This window comes from Bubalus kerabau, chromosome 2, assembly GCF_029407905.1.
Source record: "Bubalus kerabau isolate K-KA32 ecotype Philippines breed swamp buffalo chromosome 2, PCC_UOA_SB_1v2, whole genome shotgun sequence".
NCBI classification, from domain to species: Eukaryota; Metazoa; Chordata; class Mammalia; order Artiodactyla; family Bovidae; genus Bubalus; species Bubalus kerabau.
Window position 1 is genome coordinate 72,513,030 of NC_073625.1, and position 23,264 is coordinate 72,536,293.

Below are 23,264 nucleotides of genomic sequence, written 5' to 3' on the forward strand. Positions count from 1 at the left end.
GAGGAGGGTAAGCGCAAATATATACCTGTTGGTGTGAAGGTAAAAGACGGGACTGAAAAATCAAAACAAAATATAAACCAGTTATTAAGCTGAAGAGAGAAAGGGAACACATCACATTAGTATAAATCAAGCAGACAGCTGAACATAAAACAAATGTAAATAACCAAGCCAGTCGTTCTGACACTCTGATATGTGGATAAAACCAAATCTGAGGGTCTCTGCAGGTACCATTTCGAAGCGTCTGACATTCTAGGACAGGAGGGGGGTGGGGACTGTGCTGGGTTAGCCTGCGGATGACCCCTGCTTTTAGTAATAGAGACTTAGCTCATGGCTTTAGTACAAACAGGAATCCTCTACTATTAATCATTTCCAAACACTGGATAATGGGTGCTTAAACAGGTATTATCAGGGTCTTGCCTAACCTTATCTAGAAATCTGAAAGTAAATGCTTATTAAAGTGGACTAACTAATATAATAGGCGCACTTGAGCATTCATCACCTAGAGAGAGACAGTGATACAGACAGAGGGAAGGAGAGAGCAAATGCCATAAAGACAGAAAGAAAGGTAGAAAGAAGACCGAAAGAAGAAGAAAGGAAATATACCTGAAGAAAAGGAGGGAGGGAAGAAGATAGAAAGGAAGAAAGAAAAGGGAAGGAAGGAAGCAAGCAAGCAAAGAAAGAACTGGAACAAAGAAAACCATAAAACTGAACTGTTTCGCTGACAAGAAATGCCTGATGCCTTAATATAAAGAGTGTATTGCTACATTTTTATCATCATAGAAATTTGTGAATGGACAGAATATATAGGGGGCTTTAACTTTAATTCTGCTCTTATAGTTTATACCTAGAAGCTTTCTAGAAGTAGGCTGAGCATTTAAAAAAAAAATAGCACACCAAAAGCTAAACAATAGAACAATAATGCTCCTCTGAAAATCTTCACTCTCTGCAGTTATAAATCTTAATCTAAAATGAACTGCAGACCTCAAAAGTGGGATTCTTGCCTCCCCCACTTGTCCTATCTTCTCCCATTCTTGGCTGTTGGATAACACCAGAGTTATTTCCATGACATTTCATAAAGGGAGGAGGCTGACTTTTTTTTTTCCCCCAAGCTCTTCACATTAATTTAAAGTAAACACTGCCCTGGTAAAAAAAAGCAAGAGAATCTACATTACTCCTTGAAGACTAAAATTTGCTTTTAAGAAATCCTTAATACACACAAACTAAAATACTGATTACTTAGCATGGATCAAAAAGCTGCCAAAAATGTATTTTCTACTTCATATTTGAACGTCTACAAGAAATTTACTTTAGGATTAGAGCACTGGGGCTGCAGACTTGAATGCCATAGCATCTTTTACAACCGTCACGTCTTACCAAACCATTTTATCTCTGAGCATACTAGGAAGAAAAAAAGACAAAACTCTCAATGCTGGGGATCCGGTTTATAGACCGTCTTCTTTCGCTGCATAGCAGTCTCTGTCTTAAGAATTCTATTGTGTTTTCTTTCAGTCAGGTCCTTTCAGAAAGTCAATGTAATTTAGCTACAATCAAAAATTCAGAGCAATGGTAACTCGTCCTCATAAAAAATATAAAAGACATACATTTGAAAGTAAAGGTACTCAAGCAAGAATGGAGTGCCTGAACATTAATTTGCAATCACAAGGACACAGGGAAATAAATGAAAGGTCCTTGTCAGTACTCCTAGCCAATTGCTAACCTCAGTTTAAGGAATGGAAGAAGAGATGAAAAGAGGTCCATCTAAATGAAATTTTTACAGCTGGTTCACCAAAGGACAACTTAATTCTCAAAGCTTCCACTAATAAAATAAATCATCTTATCCAGTGAGGCTGGTTCACTATGTGGACAAAGGGTACAAGCAGAGGGAATACCTACAGATAAATGTAGGGGGAAAATGTTAAAAATGCTCACTATTACCCAAAGTCATACTCTGGCTTGATGTTTCATAGGGCAGTAGGATCTTTCACATGGATTTCTTTTAAATATTTCACTTCCTTTGTTATTAGGATGACCAGCATTGTTTCGGGCACAGTCAATTTAAGATTTCAGAATACACCTTTTAAAATTGCATAGAACCAGAAATATGAAAAAGTGCCAAAAAGGCAAAGTGACGAAAGCAGAATCAAATGCTCACCAATTACATTTGTGATTATGTTCTATGATTTCTGCTTAACACGAGCTAGTTAAAAGGACAATATTAGTGTAATAGGTTTTGCAGAAAGAGCACATAGGCATTTCCAAGCATGCTTACAGTGCATTAGTAAGAGAAAAGAAACATTTCAGAAGGGAAGAAGGTTTCATGTCACATATTTAGGTTTCAAGACTAGAGAGAGCATTCCATTGTTACAACTGCACAACTATCATACTCATGGCAATAAAAATAATAAAATTCCTAGAAACTCAAACGATTCTACATCTAGATGTTAGTCACTTTTCCTCATTCATATGGGATTTCAGAACACAACTCCCAACAGTGCCCGCCTGTGCCCTGCTCCACAACACACAGACACCCACAAACCCCTTCTCTGCCTTATTTTTTGGGCAAAGGTTTTATATGGTAATGCGTGGCCCTGACACTGTTCTTTGAATGTGTGATGAGCACCTAGTCTCTTCGCAGTAACCCCTCAGCCCCCATTTGCCATTTCACAGGCAGGGATACTGACATTTTTGCTTTACTATTGACATAGGACACATATCTGAAAAAAACATATTTAAGGATGATAATGCTAAGGCAAATGTATGTACATAAGGAGATTGCTGTGGAGCCATGGGTCAGAGGCACATTCATCAATTTCCACAGTGTGGGTGATGAATTTGTGTTGACTCTTTCTTGCCAAGACCCCTTGTGACCGAGAGCACAAATGTTTTAGACTGTTGTCTCAGACTGTTTCACAAGCTCAGAGGGATAGTCAGTAGGACTTTTCATTGAGAAAAGGTCTAACTAGCAATAACAAATTCTGACTTTGCCATATCAATGCTCAGAGAAATGGCATGGCCAAGCCATGTGGGAAATGTTCACTCAGGAAACATGTAGACAATTTTTTTTTTTTAAAGAGGGTGATGGTGGGAGTGGGTGTTTACTAGTCATCCTCTTTAAATCTGCTTTGCAGCAAAAGTGTTGTCTTAGACTTATAGACCCTATAACTAGGGTGGATGTATACCCTGTCATCCAAAAACCAAGACAATTTTGAGACCCAAAGGAGCACTGTTGATAATTTAGTTGGACTAAAGACATAAAGTGGGTCTGCGGGCTGAAAACTTACAATCACTCTGTTGACAGCCCAGAGTTGATGAAGATATTTGAGGAGTGAAGGGGAAAAGGATTATCTGAGAGTGATAACAAACTCATTAGGAAATGAAAAATATGAACCACCTATCTGCAGACTTTGAGAATATGTGGCAAAAGTGTCTGCAAATTCCTCAGCTTATTTGGCTCATCCATAGAATTGTAAATAATTTTAGCCCAATAAACTTTCTCTTCTAAATTGCAGATACATTTTTAACAAAATCATCATTGTTCATCAACAGTATATACATGGTCAGCTCTGCAACTTTAAACATAACAATAAAAAAGTACTAAGTGTTCTCTCTCTGCAAACTGAAGCACATTATTCACTCAAGCATTCCATATTCACTAAGAAACAATTATTTTATAAATAATCAGAAATACACTTATTTATAAACAATTTCTTTCGCTTCACAAAGGGGAATGACGCTCCCTTTAAAGTTGTATGACAGTCCAAAGCTTGGATTTATAATTCCTGAGACATGGAGATTAAAAATTTTCCTCCAGGATATAAAGCAATAAAGTAATTCCCTAAGAGAACAAGGGAATGGTATCACTACCAAGTGTAGACCTACCCTGGTGGAATATATTTTAAAGAAATTGAGCCTGAAACAGATAAGTTCTATTTCAGTACTGATATCCAAGTGGAGTTTATACCTAGATATTGCAATAACATAAAAGCAGTTTTGTAAATTTTTATATGTTAAAATAATTAATATAGGATACATATATATAAAATCAAGAATAACTTAGAGTCATATATTGAAATCAAGAGTTATGTAAAACATGAAAAATTTAGGAAAGGTAATACCTTTTCTGATACCCGCGTAAGTACTAGCCAGCCCATTTCTCTTCTTTCGGTGTCGATACAGCCAGATGCTAAAAACCATAAGGATGATCCAACAGGCAGCCCCGATTCCTGCGATGAATGCCGGCTGCTTCACTACGTCTGAGATCTGCTGAGCAAGGCTGACTTGGTCCTCAGGTGACACGGGGTTTCCATGAGAATCTGAAAAGGCCATCTTTGGGTTCATTCGGGTTTAAAACTCAGTGAGACAATAAGCACGTGCTTATATACATAAAGTGGTCATCATTATGTTATTAATTTTTGGACAATAATTTCTGCTTTTCATTGCAACATGCACCATTGTCAGTTAAAAGAGTTCATGACATTTGGGGCAAGATTATATTCACTTTATTTATTTGAATTCAAAACAAACACAATAATTTTATGGAATATATTTTAAAACAAAGGTAATAGCCCGCAATTCCTATATTTTGCTCCAGAAAACTGCAGTTCATCGATGGGATTTTCAGTGCAAACTGAGATAAAATACAAATTACACTTCTAAAAAGTGAAATACTTTACCCCAAGAATACAAATAAGGAGTACTGAATTGTTGTTGTTTAGTTGCTAAGTTATATCTGACTCTTTTGCTGCCCCATGGACAGTGTGTGTGTGTGTGTGTTGTGCATCCCCTCTCCCCCACTCTTGAATAGTCTAAGACTCTTAACTACCTCAGAAACACATTATTTGGAACTATGTTCAGAAGGGTCTATAAAATTCAGGATCATTAAAAACCAATGAAAAACTGAGATTATGTTATCAATGAAGGAACTATGAAAAAGTCTTTTTTTTAAAAAAAAAAGGAATTTTTATTTTTATGTTTCTGGCCACACCATGTGACTGTGGGATCTTAGTTCCCCAGCCAGGGCTTAGCCCCGGGCCCTCGGCAGTGATACTGCAGAGTCCTAACCACTGAACCGCTGTGGAACTCTTAAAGAAAACTTTCTTTTAAAATAATAACCATGGCCAGAGACAGCTATAAGAACATTAAATATGGACAAGATTATCAAGTGTTATGAATAGTTGAAAAGGCTCCTATTTTCTCTTAGCTATTTTGATTCAAGAATTTAAGATTGATGGAATTATGGCTATTAAAATTTACTTAGTTCACATTTATGTTTCAACCTACTAAGAGACTCATTGCTCAAACCCACCATTTTATCACAGCACACAAAGCAGAGTGCAAAGTCTATAGAAGTCTGGAAGCTGTTCCTCTATCATCAAGGAATAACCTACTTTGTGGGCACTAAGTGATGCCAACACTGAGGATGCCCAGTGGCAGAATTCTTACTATCTGTAAGAATTACTTACTATCTGTATCTGTACTCTTAATGTTCTTCCCCTACAACATCTGGTCAAATGGGAAGGCGTTTGCCTATTTCATGAGAATTGGTGCTTTCTTACAATTGTTAAATCATTTGACTCTAAAATTGTTCTGCTAAAACCACCCGCTTTAAAGTAGAAACATTTTTTCCAGTCCAAAACTCTTTTTTTTTCCAGAAAAATAATTGGAATAACTCATTATTTATGAATAATATTTCTCAAATACAAAAAATACAGATTTTTTTTCTTATTAAAAGATATTGCTTTCTGATAAGACACTGGCAGGTAAAATAAAAAGGCTAAAAATAAAATTCCAAGGCTGAGGAAACAACCGTAGGAAAATAGCCTTTTCTATATAGGGCTAAATTGCTACTGTACTGTATATGGGTGTGTTTTTTATTTACCTTTTTCTTAAACGGAATTCCAGATTTCATTCTATGGAGGGTCAAGGCTGAAAAATCTATTTTCACAAGCAGTTGCTGTCACCTGCCTTCAAATGTTTCTTGACTGAAAGTTTCATTTCATGTTCCAGACTCTTTTATCTATGGTTATCCTAAGAGCACTTCATCCTCTGAACGTTCACCAAGCTGATCTATTCTTTTTATTTCTAATACACCCTTTGTATCTGCTAGGTTTATAGATTTCATGGCTATTTGCGCAAAGTTAAGTTGGGTGGCTTCAGATTTTATGAAGACAGCTAAGAGGGGTTCCATGCAGGCGACCAGATGGGCTTAACAGAATAAAGTGTGGTGTGACTAATGAATTAAAATGGCCCTTCTATATCTCAGTCTTTGTCTCACTGCAGCTGAGGCTTTATTAAGATATGGAAAACTGGAACATATTTATAATTTCAAGAAAACCAATTTGATCCTTAAATCCTATGATTTAAATCTTAAATAAATAAAGTTACACATGGTCCTTTTTTCCAATTCAATTTTGAAAACCCAGAACTAGAAGTCATATATAATTTAAAAAGTAGGCAAATGACATGACATTGTACAGGGTCATTGCCATGTACTTTTAATTTTAGTTTTAGTAAGTTAATATTAACTTTTCACAAAACTAGGCACTATTTAAGTAAAAATACCTATGTTTAGACTGTTTTCTCCCATACCTTAGGTAACACTGCAATAGATCAAGCAATTAAAAAAAAATATTTTCTATACTGCTTAAAAATTTGGAATAAATGAACCAGAAATAAAACCATGAAGCTACTTTTTTTTTTTGCTTAAAAGTTATGCATATTATAATCTGTTGAAAAAAAAAAAAGTGTTAAAGGCAAAAGATATTCTCAGAATTAAATTTTGGCCCATGTCTGCAGCAGAGGCGACAAGCTCTCCACTAAAGCTTGAATGGTTCTCTCATAGCATACAGCTGTCAGGGGGTAACTCCCTAGCCAGTGACTTGATTATGCAGTGTTTCCATTCATCTGCTCGGAATCACAAAACTGAGCTCTGTGCAGCAGCGGCATGCACAATTTCCAGACATGGTACCATTTAAACCTTGCTCCACACTGTGTGTTTCTTTTCTTCCTTTCTGCTGGCCCAGGGTCAACCCTGGAAGCCACATCAGCCAGAGACTCTCCACGTCTACAATCACTGGACTTCAAGTGGACTCTGTGTTACTACTGCACAGAAATTCTGCAAGTGTATCTGGTACAGCAGCTAGTATTATCTTGACAGTGGAACATCAACAACAGTTTCCAAATTGAATGTAAAGTTCCTTATGTATGGCAGCAAAGTTTATTAAAAGTAGAATGTTTCTTAATTTTGTTCTGAGATAATTTCTAAGATGTCATCAATATTACCAACATGAAACAATGTACTTATTTGTGATATACGAAGATTTATGTATCTGTTTCTTTTTCATAATTTAGCAACTGGCATAAAATACTACTAATGCTTAACTTCTGACTTGGAAGGAACAAAGTTGACTATATGCTTCTCAGTATCATGAAATTTCACTACCATCTCTTAACAGCTTTTCTCTCCCGCTTCCATTCACAATTTTGTTGCTGTTTTTCGTTGTTGTTTCTTTTAGATTTGACTGGTAACCATTTGATAATTTGAATTTTATGTGTATGTCTCCATAATGAAGTATGGCAACTAAGTGTTCTGCCAGTTTTTTATTCCTCAAACTAGTTTTGAAGCACATTGTATTTTTAACTTTCTAAGTAACTAGTATATACCATATTTCAATGCTCTTTAACATCTCAGTCTATCTTTTGTTATCACATGCAATATAATTTTAAATAGACAAAAATGGTAAATATAAATTGCATATTGCTCTAAACTTCAAATACATTTAAGTTTTGCATAGAAATATTTATTTTTTTACCCAAACCACATCTTTCCTGTTCCCTGAGGTATCCTTTGTTGTTGTTTAGTTACTAAATCCTGTCCTACTCTTTTGCAACCCATGGACTGTCAGGCTGCTCTGTGCAAGGGATTCTCCAGTCAAGAATACTGGAGTGGGTTGCCATTTTCTTCTCCAGGGGATCTTCCCCACCCAGGGACTGAACCTGGGTCTCCTGCATCGCAGACAGATTCTATACCATGGAGACAGCAGAAAAGTCGAGGAGATCTCATTGGTGCTCAGTTAACAGTATTTGTTGAACAGATGGGAAAAAATTCAATAGGACAGAAAAAGGATGACACTGAACATTTACAGCCTTTTGATCAAAATACCATTTAAGATGTTTGTTTGGCTAAGTTTAAATTTAGTTGTGATATTGTAGACAGATAAAACAAAGCTAAAAATATTATTTTTGAAATTCTACTGCCACATTCCATAGTCTGTGCAACTTGCATTGGTTGCCTCCACTACGTACAAAAAGAAAAGGAGGACAATGGGTACACTGCTAAGTCTTTCCAACCAGATCGCCACTGGCACTCACCTAACTGGATGAATTGTGGCTCACTCTTCACCCCCGACCCGGCCCCCGTGCTGGCTGCCACCTCTACACTATATCGGATCCCAGGAACCAGTGAGGGAATAACCACAGAAAAGGTGGACCCATCTACTGTCTTGTTTATATGGTATCGCGTTTCATTGCCCAGACACCAGACCTGGAAGAAGAGCACAACAGTTATGTAAGTTAATATAAAGATCAACATAGTATTGTGGTTTGAGACCTAGAAAGAGTTCAGATCTATCATGAACCTACTATAGGAAGTTTCAAAAGTCATTTTCCCCTTGATCTAGTTCTGAGAAAATGCTTCCTGTCAAACCTCATGTTAGTAGTACGTTAAAAACCTCTTTGAACTTTCTTATATACTCTTAAAGAATTATATCAAGTGATTCTACAAATGTTTCTACAGAGGATTATATCAGGCGATTCTAGAAAGACCCTGGTTCTTATCAACAGGATTTGCTTTTAAAAACAAAAACAACAACAACAACAACAAAACACCTAGGTATTATATGCCAGAAAAAGATAAAAGGAACTTGCAAAAACCTGTATACATCCAGATAAAGAACAGTAACTTACCTATCATCATTCAGTATTTGCATTTCTACTATGGACCAGGCATAATACCAGATCACAAAACAAAAATGAGTAGGAAGCTGTGTGTCTAATACTTTATTTCAACAGTTCTCTGGGATAAAATTACCTGACGCTGTCACAGCGCCATCACTTTTTATGTCAAAACCAAGAAGCAGTTGATTTAAAAAGAGAGTTTCTGAACAATCTAAACTCTCTTGGCATAAACATGGTTTTTTAAAAAAAACAAGGACATGTTTAGCACATGGAACTCTGCTCAATGTTATGCGGCAGCTTGGATGGCAGGGGGGTTTGGAGGAGAATGGATACATGTGTACATGGATACACGTGTATCCCTTGGCTGTTCACCTGAAACTTTTGTTTCATTGTTAACTGTCTACACCCCAATACAATATAAAAAGATCCTATTAAATAAACAGATGGGAGCCAGGACCTATTACACAAGTCTTTTCCTGAAATATGTGTTCCAGACCACCAAGACCTAAAAAATAAATAAAACTGGACATAAAGAATAAGGATCATCCTAAGATTTATTCCATCTATGGTATGCTGAACTATTATCCATGAAAGAAAAATAGTACTCTGATCTTGTATTTATGGTAATATTAATTAGTTTTTGATAACATACAAGATCCTAATAACAATACATATTTGATTTGAAAGGAAAATATTCTAATAAGAAAATTATTGTATCTCTCATTAACTTTGATGATATTTGGGGTAGGAAATTAGTTTTAGGAAATCAAGATTTCCGAGCTACGCTACAGTCCTTAACTTAAATTTCTCTAAAGGATTACTGGATTATTAGAGTGCTCTTTTGCCATGTTGTAGATCTTGGATATGATGCATGACAGTATCTGGACTCAATTTCTATAAGAAAATGATCCATGCAGTAGTAAAACATGCTATGTGTTCTTTATGATGTCCTCCAGCAAGACGCGGGATTATTTTCAAGTAGCCTATTGTTTAAACTGTAATAGGAAATGGGATTTAAAATGAATCTGAGAATGTCAGTGTCCTCTTTCACATGGGCAAAAATCTTTTTTGCTTTGAAAGTTAATATTATTTTAATATAGTTTCAATGCATAATACCAACAAATGGTCAGACTCTATACCAGGGTCTGATCATTTGGAAATAAAGAGTCCTTTGTGATTTTTTCCCCCCAATTACATTACACAGCTGAACCAAAGCCACAAACTGATTTTGTACCAGTCAATCAGGTTGTGAAAGGCATTTTATTATTTTAAATTGACCATGAAGTTAAGTGAAATCCACCCTTTCTCATTTCTTTAGGAGAGAAATGAGTTTTGACTCTTAGGGGAAAATGCCTACATTAACACAATTTTGCTTGAGAGCTGAGATATTGCCTTATTCTATATGCTTAAAAATCTCTATAACAGTTTATTTTTCCAGACTGAACCATAGCATCCCAGTATTGAAATAATCTTGAAACTCATGAGAAAGTTCAAAGTGTAGAGATTCTTACCTATTACTGACTCAATTACAGTAGAAAATCTAATTTCAAACACCCTAAAATACACACAGTGCATTTATAACAGTATTTTAAATACTTAAAAAAAATGTCACCCCTTTAAATTATACACAAATTCATAAAGAGGCTTTTAGTTTGTTTTTAAAAGTCATTTTAAAATAAAATGTTATACCTAAAATTAAGCTCAGTATATTTGGTCATGTACAAATTATTTTGGTACTCAAAAGTATATTTATGGTCTTTATTTGGGCCTTACCCAAAATGCATATCAACATCACCTGGAAAGATCTACCAAAGTATATAAACAAGGGCCTCATTACAGATGCTGACTCAGAATCTTTCAGAATGGTGGCCATGCACCTATATTTGGAAAATGATTCCATAAGTAATTCTGATGTTAGCATGCAATTACCTGTAGAAGGTAAACGTGTATTTACTTTCTTACCATCAACTTCATATCAATAGAAACAGGTAAGTTTTCACATTTATGAGACAATTCAGTAAATATAATTTAACTGGTAACTAGAAAAATACTGAGGTATCATGGACATATAAGGCACTGTCTATAGAAATATACGTCTTGCAGTTAAAAAGTCTTCTAGTATGTGATCTGTTTACATACATATTGAAAAAATACAAGAGCAATTTACTCTCTTGTGTGATTTCCATAATTCAATCTACCATTTACTCATTTACCATAGCTCATTAAGACTGTGCTATAATGCTTATTCATTAATAGGATAAATCTCATGTCCCTAACTTAATTTTATTCTACCCTGCTATGCTTAATATATTTGCTTGAAATTAATCTAGGTAAACCTTTCTAAATTCAATGATTAGAGATGATTTACTTCACAGGTAAAAGTAATTATTTAGAATCAGTGAATTAAATTACTTTCAATATATCGTATGTTTAAAAAATTTCATTCAAACATATATAGAAATTTAAAATTGAATTTCCTCACATAAAATTTTGTTTAGAGATGCTGAAAGATGAAAACATTTTTATTAAAAAATTTTCAGGCACACTAAAATAATTTTTCCAACTTAACTCCAATGTTACAAAATTCCAAATGTGTTGAAAGAACGAAAGAAACCATATCTGATACAATTCCATGGGGCAAACTAATTCTGCAAATGCATTTAAGCTGAATTTGGCGGGAAAAAAAGAAATTTTGATTAGCCTTTACATGTGTTGTTTGTGTGAGCACCTATATATACTGTGAACAGGTAAATACTCGCTTTTAAATTATATTTTTTTCAAATGGCTTAAGAAAAAAGTATTTCACAATTATTGACTAAACAGACAATTATTTAAAAAATAATTTATGTTGCTGTGCACACCAGCAGATGGCGCCAGATATCCATGAACAATATAACCAAGCTTGCTTTTTTACTATAGATGTATTTACCTTATACTCTTGGACCATTCCATTTTGAGTATCTTCAGGAGGTGGCTGCCAACTAACAAGAATTGCAGTTCCATTTCCATCATTCTTTGATACAGTTACACTTTGAGGTGGGGCACTGGGTGCTATTAAATTGTTTTAAAGAGCAGGTTTATAAATAAGCATATTAGAAAACATTGAAAGCAGGCATTTAAACCATTAAACAAAACATACAAAGTTTATGTCTATATATATATATATGTTTTAAAGATGTGTCTCATCCAAGTCTGATTAGTCTCAAATACTGCTAACCTATTGTTACTGTGAATTTTCTATAACCAAAGTTATATAGATTATCTCCACAAAACATTCCAGGAGAATTCCTCTCTTTCCGATCCAAGTGCCATGTTCTCCCTAAAATGTTCAAAAGTATAAAGGCTAACCATCCATGACATTAACTGTATTATAATTTACTGTAATCAAAGGAACAATTTAGGAACAATTCTTGTTATTTTTAAAGATTATACCTGTGACATGTAACTTATAACCTTTATGTAAATACTAATTTAATTTCCAGTTACACGGTGGCTAAACATACTGGTTTGTGTAGAGCTGAGGGGTTTCTAGGGACATGAGCCATAAAATGTTAATCCCAGAAGGTCCTGGGCCAACTAAGACATTACTCACTTTATTTACAAATCATCACTCAAAATAACATTTGATAAATGAATGAAAAAATTAATGGAAAGGCAAGCAAATTGAGGATAATTACATCTTTAAATGTGAATTTTAGTTCTGAATAACTAGATATATCCAAGATAAGTAACTAAGTAATACAATGTTCACATTTGCACATTTTTATATAGGCCGCTATTAAAGCAAGTCAAGTATTACAGACTTTAGTTTTTAGTAGTTCTAATTAAATAACGTCTATTAACAAAATATAATGCTCACTACCAAGACAGTTAATAATGTCACTATTACCATTAAAAATTTTCAATTAAGTTAATAAAAGCCTAATGAAAGTATTGCAATGCACAGTCATCACGCATTCCATTATACTTGCCTTCTTCTAGGGTTTTGGCAAATTTAATTTCACTATCTGCTCCTTGAAATTCATTAAAAAAAGGACGAGCCTTAATTTCATAGTTGACTCCTTTCTTGAGATCAGGGATAACCACACTGTTTTTGGTTGGGGTCCTCACTTCAAAAACTAACCACTCGGATTCACCATGGTTGGCTCCAGACGGGCGGTAAAGAACTTTGTATCCTTGAATATACTGAGACTGTTGGTCCACCTATTACAATGACAAATAAAATGCAATCACTCATGCCTTCCACTGACTTTTTAGAAAATCATGAAAATTAATGTGACAAGAGGCAAAACAATTCTATCTGGCTTCATCTCACAGTTTTCTAGTCTATATGAAGTAGAATATGAGAAACAAATCACTATCTTTTGTAATCTGTCCACTTTTCCAGCTTAATGTATAATATTAGCTATGAATTTCTATGCTTCATGCAGAAATGTGGCCACCATGGCAGTTCTCTGGTGGACATCTAGAGACAAGTCAGAGTGTCAAGGGGATAAGGAAACAACACGTGTTTTCCATTTTCTAATTTTAAAAGACTACTTAATGCTATTTAGAAACAGTTCTCAGTTAAAAATTTTCATATGTTAATAATTCTATAAGTTATATACACTCTTTTGAAGAGTATTAGGAATATATAGCTTGTTTCCTTTGAGACGGGTAAAGTTCATTGTGTGTGTGCTTATTCAGCCATGTCTGACTCTTTTCTACCCCACAGACCATAGCCCACCAGGCCCTTTTGTCCATGGGATTCTCCAGGCAAGAATACTGGAGTGGGTTGCCATGCCCTCCTCCTGGGGATCTTCCCAACCCAGTTCATTACTGCATAATATAAAATACATGCAAGATGACATTTTTCTCTGTTTAAAACCATTTCATAGCTACCACAACAAACAATGTTTACATTATAAAATTATCATTGGTGGGGAAGTAAGGAACAGATATATACAATTTAACTATCTATTATATACATATGCACATTTTTCATACAATGATCTCCAAAAAGTCATCTGCTTATCAAGGCTGAGATCAAATATTACAAGAGCAACAACGACTCACAGTCCAGTGCACTTCGATTGAAGAGGAGGAAAGGATGGTAGGGTTGTGGAGATGCAGCACAACATTTCCCAGTTCTCGCTGGACCTGCTTGTGATCCACCCCCTGACTGGTTGGGGGAACATCTGCAACAATCCCAGAAGACTGTGTCAAAGCCTAGACAATGTTTCTGACTTGAATAAAAGCATGGGGAAACAATCCTTTCATTCATAGAAAATCTCAGAAAAGAAGAATCATTCCAACTGTGAAGAATAATTCCAGTCTGTGCTACAGAATAAAATAGGAACAACTTAACCTTTTTACTAGAATCAGGAGGACAGGACATACAGAGAGAGATAACAAGCAGAGGGCATATAGAAAGCAAAACAGAGCAGGTGGCAAAAATAACAATGGCAAACATCAGTGTTTGACAGCTCCTCCTATCATGTAATGACCGCTTTCTTGCCTAGGATGAATGGCTTAGTGCAGTTCCCTCTGAGTTTGTTACATAACCTTCTGTAGTGATCCTAACCATGCAAGAAAGTACATATCGAGGATCTGTGACCAGTAGATGAGTAACGAAGAGAATGGAAACACCTAAGTGAAAAGCAAGCACAAAAAGAAATTAGACACCCCTCATCTTATAAGATAAACCTGGATATCTTTCCAAATAAGATAGTTAGCAGTTATAAAAGGGGGTATGGAAACCACCAACAGGATAAAATAGAATAAATCTGATGAGAAAAAGAGTACTTAACATCTATTTAATTGATGGTTGCTTTACTGTAATTATCGTATCCCTGTCAAAAAGTTTCAAAAAAGAGTTTTAAATCTCAAAAATATCAACATTTTTAGAAAGGAGACCAAGAATATAGTGATAATTAAAACTGCTACTAGTATTCATTTATGCTGGATTTTTTTTTCCCAACAAAGAAGTATTTTTGCTAAACTCACTAAAAAGTCTGTACTTGATAAAAGTTGCCTGTTTCTATAGAGATTTTCTAAATACAGATGCTTTGCTTTGTTTACAGTAGTATGAACAAGAGAAGAAAATTAATACTTTTATATCTAGAATTGTCCTTCTCAAATACCATATTTTGGCACATATATTCTAGACTGCTTTCCATCTCATAAGCAACAGAAATAAGAATATTAGTTTTATGAATAATAAATAAAGAACTGAGTTTGGGTAGAAAACAAAAACATGGATATTAAAAGTGAGTTCAGTTATCTGGGAAAATAATTTTAAAAAGAATGGATATGTGCATTTGTATAACTGATTCACTTGCTATACACTCGAAACTAACACAACACTGTAAATCAACTGTATTTCAATAAAAATTTTTACAAATGAGGTTGGTAAGTATCTTTGATAGAGTTCAGGGAAGGCGGGCAAATGAAAGAGATGACAGATCCAGAGTACTATTCAAGACTCTTCGATGTAAAATCTTGATATTATATATATATATATATATATATATATATATATATATATATATATATACTGAGCCTCTGACATAAATTTATAAATAAGCAAACTGAGAAAAACTGAGTTTTGGCTTCTCATCCTTTATCATACATTAGGAATAGCTTTGGCTCATATTGGTCCTCAGGCCACAGACTATAGATAGAAAATACTTGATTTTAAGTTTTTCATCTCAGGAATATTTCCTTCCCCACTAGTCTCCATTGCTCGTAGAACTTAATTACCATCTATCTCTAGGGTAAGAGTGGCATTCACGGACAGAACTGGCAACTCCCCAACTCAGCAACTTGACAGCCATGTAACACTGGGAAGATTTTGTAACCGCACTATTTTTCAGTTACCTCATCTGTCAAATGGCAGTATCAGTGGAAGTCACTTTGGAGTGTTTTTGTGAGAACTGAATTTCTTAAGGCATAGAAAGTCCTTTTGTTGAAGGTAGGGATTGGGTCCATTTTTATGAACCTAGAATACCTAACACAATGACATACATATAGAATGTGTTTAATTAACACTAGGTGAGTTAAAGTGAATTACTGTATGGAACACATACACATATTATACACATTAGCTTCTAAATATGCTCTCTCATAGGTAAGATTCCATCCTCAGGGAAATCGTCTGCCTTCTAGGAAGTATCTTCAAACATGTCAGTAATCATTTTTAAAGGTAACTACTATTATTTGCATGGCAATCACTAATTTCTCTGGTTGAGGTAACCTTTGCTAGTTAATCCTCTCATGAAAGTTTCTAGATTCTCTTGCCTACTGTCACCATCTTGGAAATAGAACATTATATCAGAAAATTCCTCACAAGAAAGAAAAATGGAAAGTAATGTTTAATACTTTAATGTGTAATATTGAGACATTTATTAATTGGTCTCCTTATTGTTCTTGTTTTCCTTCTCCTCCTGAAAGAAGTGTATTATCATGAAAAAGGTCTTCCCAACATTCAGAATCAAACTTGGAGGAAATCTTAGATACTATTATACCCCTGCCATTTCCCCAGTATTGGAGTTTCCTATACACGATCTTTGAGGATGGGATTATTCAGGTCCCATATCATTATTTACAATAATTGGTCTCTTATTACCTAGAGCACACGTATATTCTGTGCATTCTGTGTCTGTGTACACATTCTATAAAAGATAGGGTTCAAGAATGCTGTGTGGACAGAATGTGGATAAAGAATAGTATTAATAGTGGCAACAACCACTTTCATTTGTCTCCAATCCCCCCACCCCACCTGCTAGCTGCGCATATCATCTCCCTTGCATTATCAAATCTTATATTTGAGAGAGCACATTTTGATTACCCTGTCCCAGGGTATGACATAGGTCTACCTGACTCCTGAACAGGAAACTATGCCCTATATCTGTGCAACTTTAACTTATGACCCAGTTTACTCATAGGAATCTCCACTCGGGGAAGACTTTCTTGAAGCCATGCTGCAGAAGCAGTTAAAGAAGTTATGCTGGGATTTCCTTGGTGGTCCAGTGGTTAAGAATCTGTGCTCCCAATGTGGTGGCCGGGTTCGAACCCTGGTCAGGGACCTAGATCTGATATGACACAACTGAGAGTTTGAATGCCACCACCAAAGATCCCATGTGGCACGCCTAAGACCTAATGCAGCCAAATCAATCAGTCCATCAATACTAAAAAGAAAAATTATGAAAACAAATAGCTTGCCTGCTTCCTGTGAATCAATTTCCAACAAGTCTTTCCTGAATTCCCTCCACCTCGGCTCTTCCCCTAACTGCTTACGCATTCTGTCAATTGGATTTTCCCAGGTTCTTCCCCAGGCTCCTGCTATGGTCTGACTCAGCTCAGTTTCACTGTGTCTCAAAAGCCATCTAAAACTAGACAGTGAAATTTGCCTCAATGTTAACTCCCATTCGCTGGTCTTATTTAGCGAATATTTTAAATAAGCATATCTTGCTCACACAAACGTCTCTTAAAATATTAAGGAAAAAAAAATATCAGGCCTAGTCTAACTTTATTATTTGGGGGGATAATTTTTTGTGCCAAGTTCTAGATTTTTTTTTCCAGTGATATGAATTTTAGCTTTCAATGCAGCCTCCCAAACCATCCTCATCTTTTTCTTAAATATCTTAAAATTCTACCTGAAAATGTAGTGCTCAAAAAAGAACACATTACTCTATTCATGATCTGACCAGTTTAGATTTTGCTCTGCATATAATTCTGCTAAGACTACATTTGTTTTTCCAACAACTACTCACTCAGTTGGCTCTGGGAGGTGTTCTAATTGACTTCAAACACTGAAGTCAGCTCCCCCGCCGACCCTGCCCCCAACACACCCAATGCACACACTCCTTTTAAGCCCAGTATCCTCAGCCTATCCTTCTACAGCTAAATTTTAAAACCTAAGTTCAAAACCTAAGTTCAACCTACCAGTCTTTTAAATTTACTCCATTAATTTTAATCTTGTTAGTGCTGGCCCATCATTCCAGTCTGTCGAGTTACTTAATTCTGGTTCTCTCACTCAGCATGTGAGCTGTGTTTCTCAAATTTTATGAACTTCCCTTATCTTTAGTCCAGTGAAAGAAATACAAATCCAATGACAAATGACAAAGTCTTATGGTATAACATAGAAAAGAAGTCTGAGTCCTGCATATTCATAAAATTGGCTAATTTAATCATTGTCCAATCCTGTGGAGTAGGGATTTTTAGCCCCATTATATAGTTAAGGGAATCAATGCTCAGGACTCAATAGCTTGCTAATAGATTGAGGAGCTGAGATAACAAATTTTTTGATTTCAAAACGGTATGCTTGTTTTACTGTTTCTAGTTTTCCAGCTGACATGGGTTCATTTCATTTAGGTTATTCTGCTAGCTATCATGTATAAAGGTAAGTAGATTAAAATTTTTAAAAACAAGTTAACAGATAAAGCATTAACTACTCCTCATTTACAGTTGAGGATGTATTTTACAAAATCATTCATATGTGTATATGACAGATCACAGTTAATCAGAAACTTTCACGAAGGTCTACTGGGTAGAGACCACTGGACTGGGGACCAAAGTTTCAGTTCACTTTACAGCTGTCCTACTTTCTGCATTCTTTACAAATGCGTATATAACACTGAAAACCTCAAACTGCCTTAAGGCAGGCTCCGAGACTACTAAAGCTACTGGTGAAGTGACTCATAATAGCAAATATATGCATTTGGGTGTGTTGATTTCACACAGCAAAAAACAGACGTGGGCATGTTCCACAGCTCCGTTTGCTTTCTCTGGGAATTCTGAAACAAAAGGTCCTCCTCAAAAGGTTGTTTATACACTCTCTAGAGAAGACAAAATGCCCAACGTGGCAGCTAGACTCTCTCTCAAAACTGGAAAAAGTAATTTAAATCTTTCAGTACTTCTGTGTACAATTTTTTTCTATCACTGTAACTAAGTTTCAATTTTTGCTTTGGAAACACACAAAGATAGAGACATTATGATTCCTCTGTATATTCACAAAAGAATCTTATATTTCTAATTTCTACCATCTAGAGGTAACCTTTCTTTACTAATCTTATATGAATAAAGTATATTTTAACTGTGATAACAATATATTAAAATAAAAGGTACAGGTTGATTCAAATTCACCTTTTTTTCAATATATAAGTTTTACCACTGCTCAAACATTAAAATAACAGGAGGAACAAGAGGGTGAATAGGAGGTAATAATCTGTTGAAAGCTAAAAATAATTCTTATTCATGAAAGACAATAAAAAGCAGTATATCCAGAACGTGGTTCAAGTGAAAAAATTTCCAAATTCAAATGTGTTTAGAAGCAGCTTCAAACATGTTCGTTTTTCCTTGTATCTGTTTCTTTAACCCAGCTTTGATGAACACATACATGATTTCCATTTGAAAGTTTAATACATTATGGTTCACATAATTGACAATGAAAGATAGACCAAAGAATATATAGACCTAGATTGTTCTTTTCCATGCTTTGGAAAGATTGGACAGAGGGGTTAAGAATAATTATCTCTTACATTTGTGTGATTTCCAGAGAGTATTACTTCATTATGTTCGTAATGTTCAAGAATCATCCCAAAGGTCATGAATATTAGTCTCATAAACAAAATTTACTTAATTTTAAATACAATGAAAGATTTTGTGATTTGTGATTAAGATTAAATCACAAAAAAGATGTGTCATTAAGATTTTACATCCACATGTAACCATATTTAAAAGTCAAGAAACTGAATATATTATAAAAATATTCTCATAATATTTTTGCTCATTGAATTTTTGACTTTATAAAATGAGAAACATTTCTTTGTTATTTGTCAAGTCATGGAGTGCTTAGTCAAGAAAATAAGAAAGTTTGCAAACACCATGATTAAAAAATTAATTGAGCAACTAAAACATATATATTTTAAATATATAATCTTAGCATGTAGTACAAATGATTTTACTTGTATAATTGTAACACCTATAGATAAGTAGGTGTCCCAAGGCTGAGTAAATCAATACTCACCTTGTGTTTTCACTGGGTCTGATATCTGGCTTGGATCACTAATTCCATATGCATTGGCTGCCCTCACAAGGAAAAGGTAAATTGCATTAGGTTTGAGTCCTTTAATGGCAAATGTTTCTGTTTTCACATTCTCCGCTACAGTCTGCCAGCTGCTACCAGATGCATGGCTATGGATAGATACATAAGTTAGAACATGCATATTTAATGGTAAATCAAAAAAGAGAACTAGGAAACAACATCTTCGCTCTACCTGAAGGCTTCTATAATGTAAGACGTCGGAGTTGCACCTGAATTCAAATTTGGTTGCCATGACAACGTTACTGTATTTCGGCTGACATCTGTAACTTCAGGTTTTGAGGGGGCACTAGGGATTAAATTTGGGTCAGTGGGTCTTGGAGGCTGAACTGGAACTCCAAATTCTAACAAAGAAGAAAGAAATGAAAGATGCTTACACAGAGAAGCACATAAATGTAGATAAAATATCCATCCCCTACTTAGACTTCCAAGACATCCACTTCATCTTTTTACCAGTAAGGAAACAACTACATTTCAAGCTTCGCTTTTAGGTAAAATACTATCAAATTTACCTTGGACTTCAATGTAAGCACTCCATGTTGCTTCACCACTAGGGGTTGATGCAATGCACGTGTATCGACCAGTATCACCCAGCTGAGAAGACATATGGAAAATAAATATTTGGAATACTCAGGAGCTCAATGGGCTGGAAAAACAATTAGTTTTGTGTATGGCCCATGAATATGGATAGCTGCCTTAAAATGCACTAACCAGAAGCTTCCTCTTAATTTAACATGTTTTCATTGAATGTGACTTAAAATGCTGCATGAAGACAAAAGACAAATTGTTATTCTAATTGTATGATAAAGATATAGTATTTAAGTGCATTAACATCATCAATTTCTGTGTCAGGCACAGTACACGAGGTATATAACCTTAAATTCAAAGGGTTAATCTTTAATACTAATTTATATTTCATATTTACTAAGTCACATAGTAAGGCTAATAAAGTATAGCCAATGACTCTTCTTGCTGTTTCATATTTTACCTGAGTTACAGCCACATGGATAAAGGAGATAAACAGATATTTAAAGAAAATGGATAGACACAAAATGATTTCTTCTTAAAGCATTCCCTCTTTTTCTTCATTTTATTTTTCTAACCTGTAACTTCAGGCAGTTTAGCAAGTATAAAGTTAAACCCCAGCTAGAATGATGCTCTCTCCCCCTTCAGACGTCTGACTGCCAGAAAACAAACACAGGTCACATGTTCAATGGTAAAATCCTCAGTAGCATAATGAACCCATATACCTCTGCTTAAGGCAATAACTCTATCATCAAATAACATTGGATAATGCAAGAATGCTGTCATTTTGTTCTGGCAAATGTAATAACAAAGTCACAATCATTGTCACAAAAAAGTACAACATATTAACTTTCATGGCACATGAAATGAACTGCTATGTTGATCCAAAACTCCAAAGAAGCCGCTCACAATAGGCAATAAAGCAATTGAAATTTATGTTTATTGCGGTCAAAGCTACTCTTTCATATGCCCCATGAGCTTGTCTCATCTTGACCTAAAATGAAAAAGAAAAACCAAAACAAAACAATATAGTCCTGAAAAGAACAGGTATGGGATGTGACGTCCTGGGAAGGTAAATCCCTAAATTGTTCCCACAAACCTGTGAGATTTCATCATTTCACAATCTGATTTGGAATGTACATTGAATCTATACAGTGCTTTATCATTTTTGTTTGCATGTAGAGTATTCTGTAATTGCGAAATGCTGAACCAAATAGTCACAATAGAACTCTTGAAGTTTACAGCACATAATATAGTACCGGAAAAAAAGCTTTGAAAAATGGAAGGAATGCATTTTATCACTGCTTGGAAGGTATTTTTTTTCTCCCACAAATTCTCATCCTTTTCTCCTCCATGTAAAACCTTACACTACTTGCCATGGGGTAAATTATGAGTCATATCACCAGAAATATACACAGAGAAGTGTCTGAAAGACTAAAGCATCAAATTAAACATATATTAATACTGCAATTAGCATTTCATTATTTCTAAAAATTGAGGCTTCAACACTGGTTTGCTGGAGGCAAAACAAAGTGGAACAAAATGGGAAACCCAGGGTGTCATAAGTTACCTTTGCATATCGGATCTGTAGTACTCCAGTCTCCAGCTGTTTGATTCGAGAATCTTGGGTTGAAACAAGGACTCCATCCTTTCTCCACAGAATTGTGGGCACTGGACTGCCTGTGGCCACACAGCTGAGCACTAAAGTACCATCCACTGCTACAGTCTGATTCACAGGACCTTGTCGAATGACTGGGGGAGGTCGGTCTGCAATCACTGCCAGCAAAAACAACAGGAAATAGATTTCTGCAACTGGAAGCAATTTTCTAATCATCTGAGCAACAGCAGTTGCTCTAGGCTTTGAAACACACTAATTAAACAAGTAATTAAAGTAGGAGACATGCATTATTCAGAATGCATTTCTATGATGTACTGATTCAGAATATTAAAATGAGATACAATGTACTCCTTTCAAGTGACCAACCACTGAGTAGGCTTGCTGCAATTGTCCAGGGACCTTTTTAATTTAAGAGTTCAGAGACTACATAAGGGTTGTGGATGGTGAAGATGTATGGTGGTGAGAAGTGGAGTACTGTGCTTTTTAAATTTTAAAATATGTAAAACACAAAATGACTACAAAAAACTATTTACCCTAAGGAAATGTATGAGACAGATTTTCATAAATGAACCAAAGCCAATTTGACAATTGTTCTGTGTCCAACAGATAGAATGATGGTATCACACCAGCATGTCTGATAATTTTGTATCCGAAAACATGCTTTGGACTTTGATAACTGACAAATAAATATGATTGAGCTCTTTTGATATTGGATTTTTTTCTATTAAAATAGTACATGCTTAAACATATCTCAATCCTAATAAATTCAGGGAAACTGGAAAACTGTCCAAAAATACTGTTGGTAGGTGGTAGCTCAGGTGATAAAGAATCTGCCTACAATGAGGAAGACTCAGGTTTGATCCCTGGGTCAGGAAGATCCCCTGGAGAAGGAAATGACAATGCATTCCAGTATCCTTGCCTAGGAAGTCTCATGGACAGAGGAACCTGGTGGGCTACATTCCTTGGGGTCTCAAGACTCGGACAAGATTAGCGACTAAACAATGACAAATCCAAAAATATAACTCAAGCTGATACCCTAACTCAGGAAATAACACACTTCCATATCAGAATTATAGGAATAGG

At 35.2% G+C, this 23,264-nt stretch overlaps 1 protein-coding gene across 1 annotated transcript in view; it reads right to left on the reverse strand.

The window, feature by feature from the left end:
- ROBO1 (roundabout guidance receptor 1) overlaps positions 1–23,264 on the reverse strand; it is a 1,262,210-nt gene that overhangs the window by 54,921 nt on the left and 1,184,025 nt on the right. The window contains exons 12-21 of the mRNA XM_055567829.1: positions 22,134–22,339; positions 20,551–20,632; positions 20,214–20,382; positions 19,964–20,130; positions 14,011–14,132; positions 12,927–13,158; positions 11,885–12,006; positions 8,371–8,542; positions 4,116–4,313; positions 26–52 (exon numbers count right to left, since the gene is read on the reverse strand). Coding sequence (XP_055423804.1) covers positions 26–52; positions 4,116–4,313; positions 8,371–8,542; positions 11,885–12,006; positions 12,927–13,158; positions 14,011–14,132; positions 19,964–20,130; positions 20,214–20,382; positions 20,551–20,632; positions 22,134–22,339 — 1,497 coding nt within the window. The remainder of the gene's footprint in view (positions 1–25; positions 53–4,115; positions 4,314–8,370; positions 8,543–11,884; positions 12,007–12,926; positions 13,159–14,010; positions 14,133–19,963; positions 20,131–20,213; positions 20,383–20,550; positions 20,633–22,133; positions 22,340–23,264) is intronic.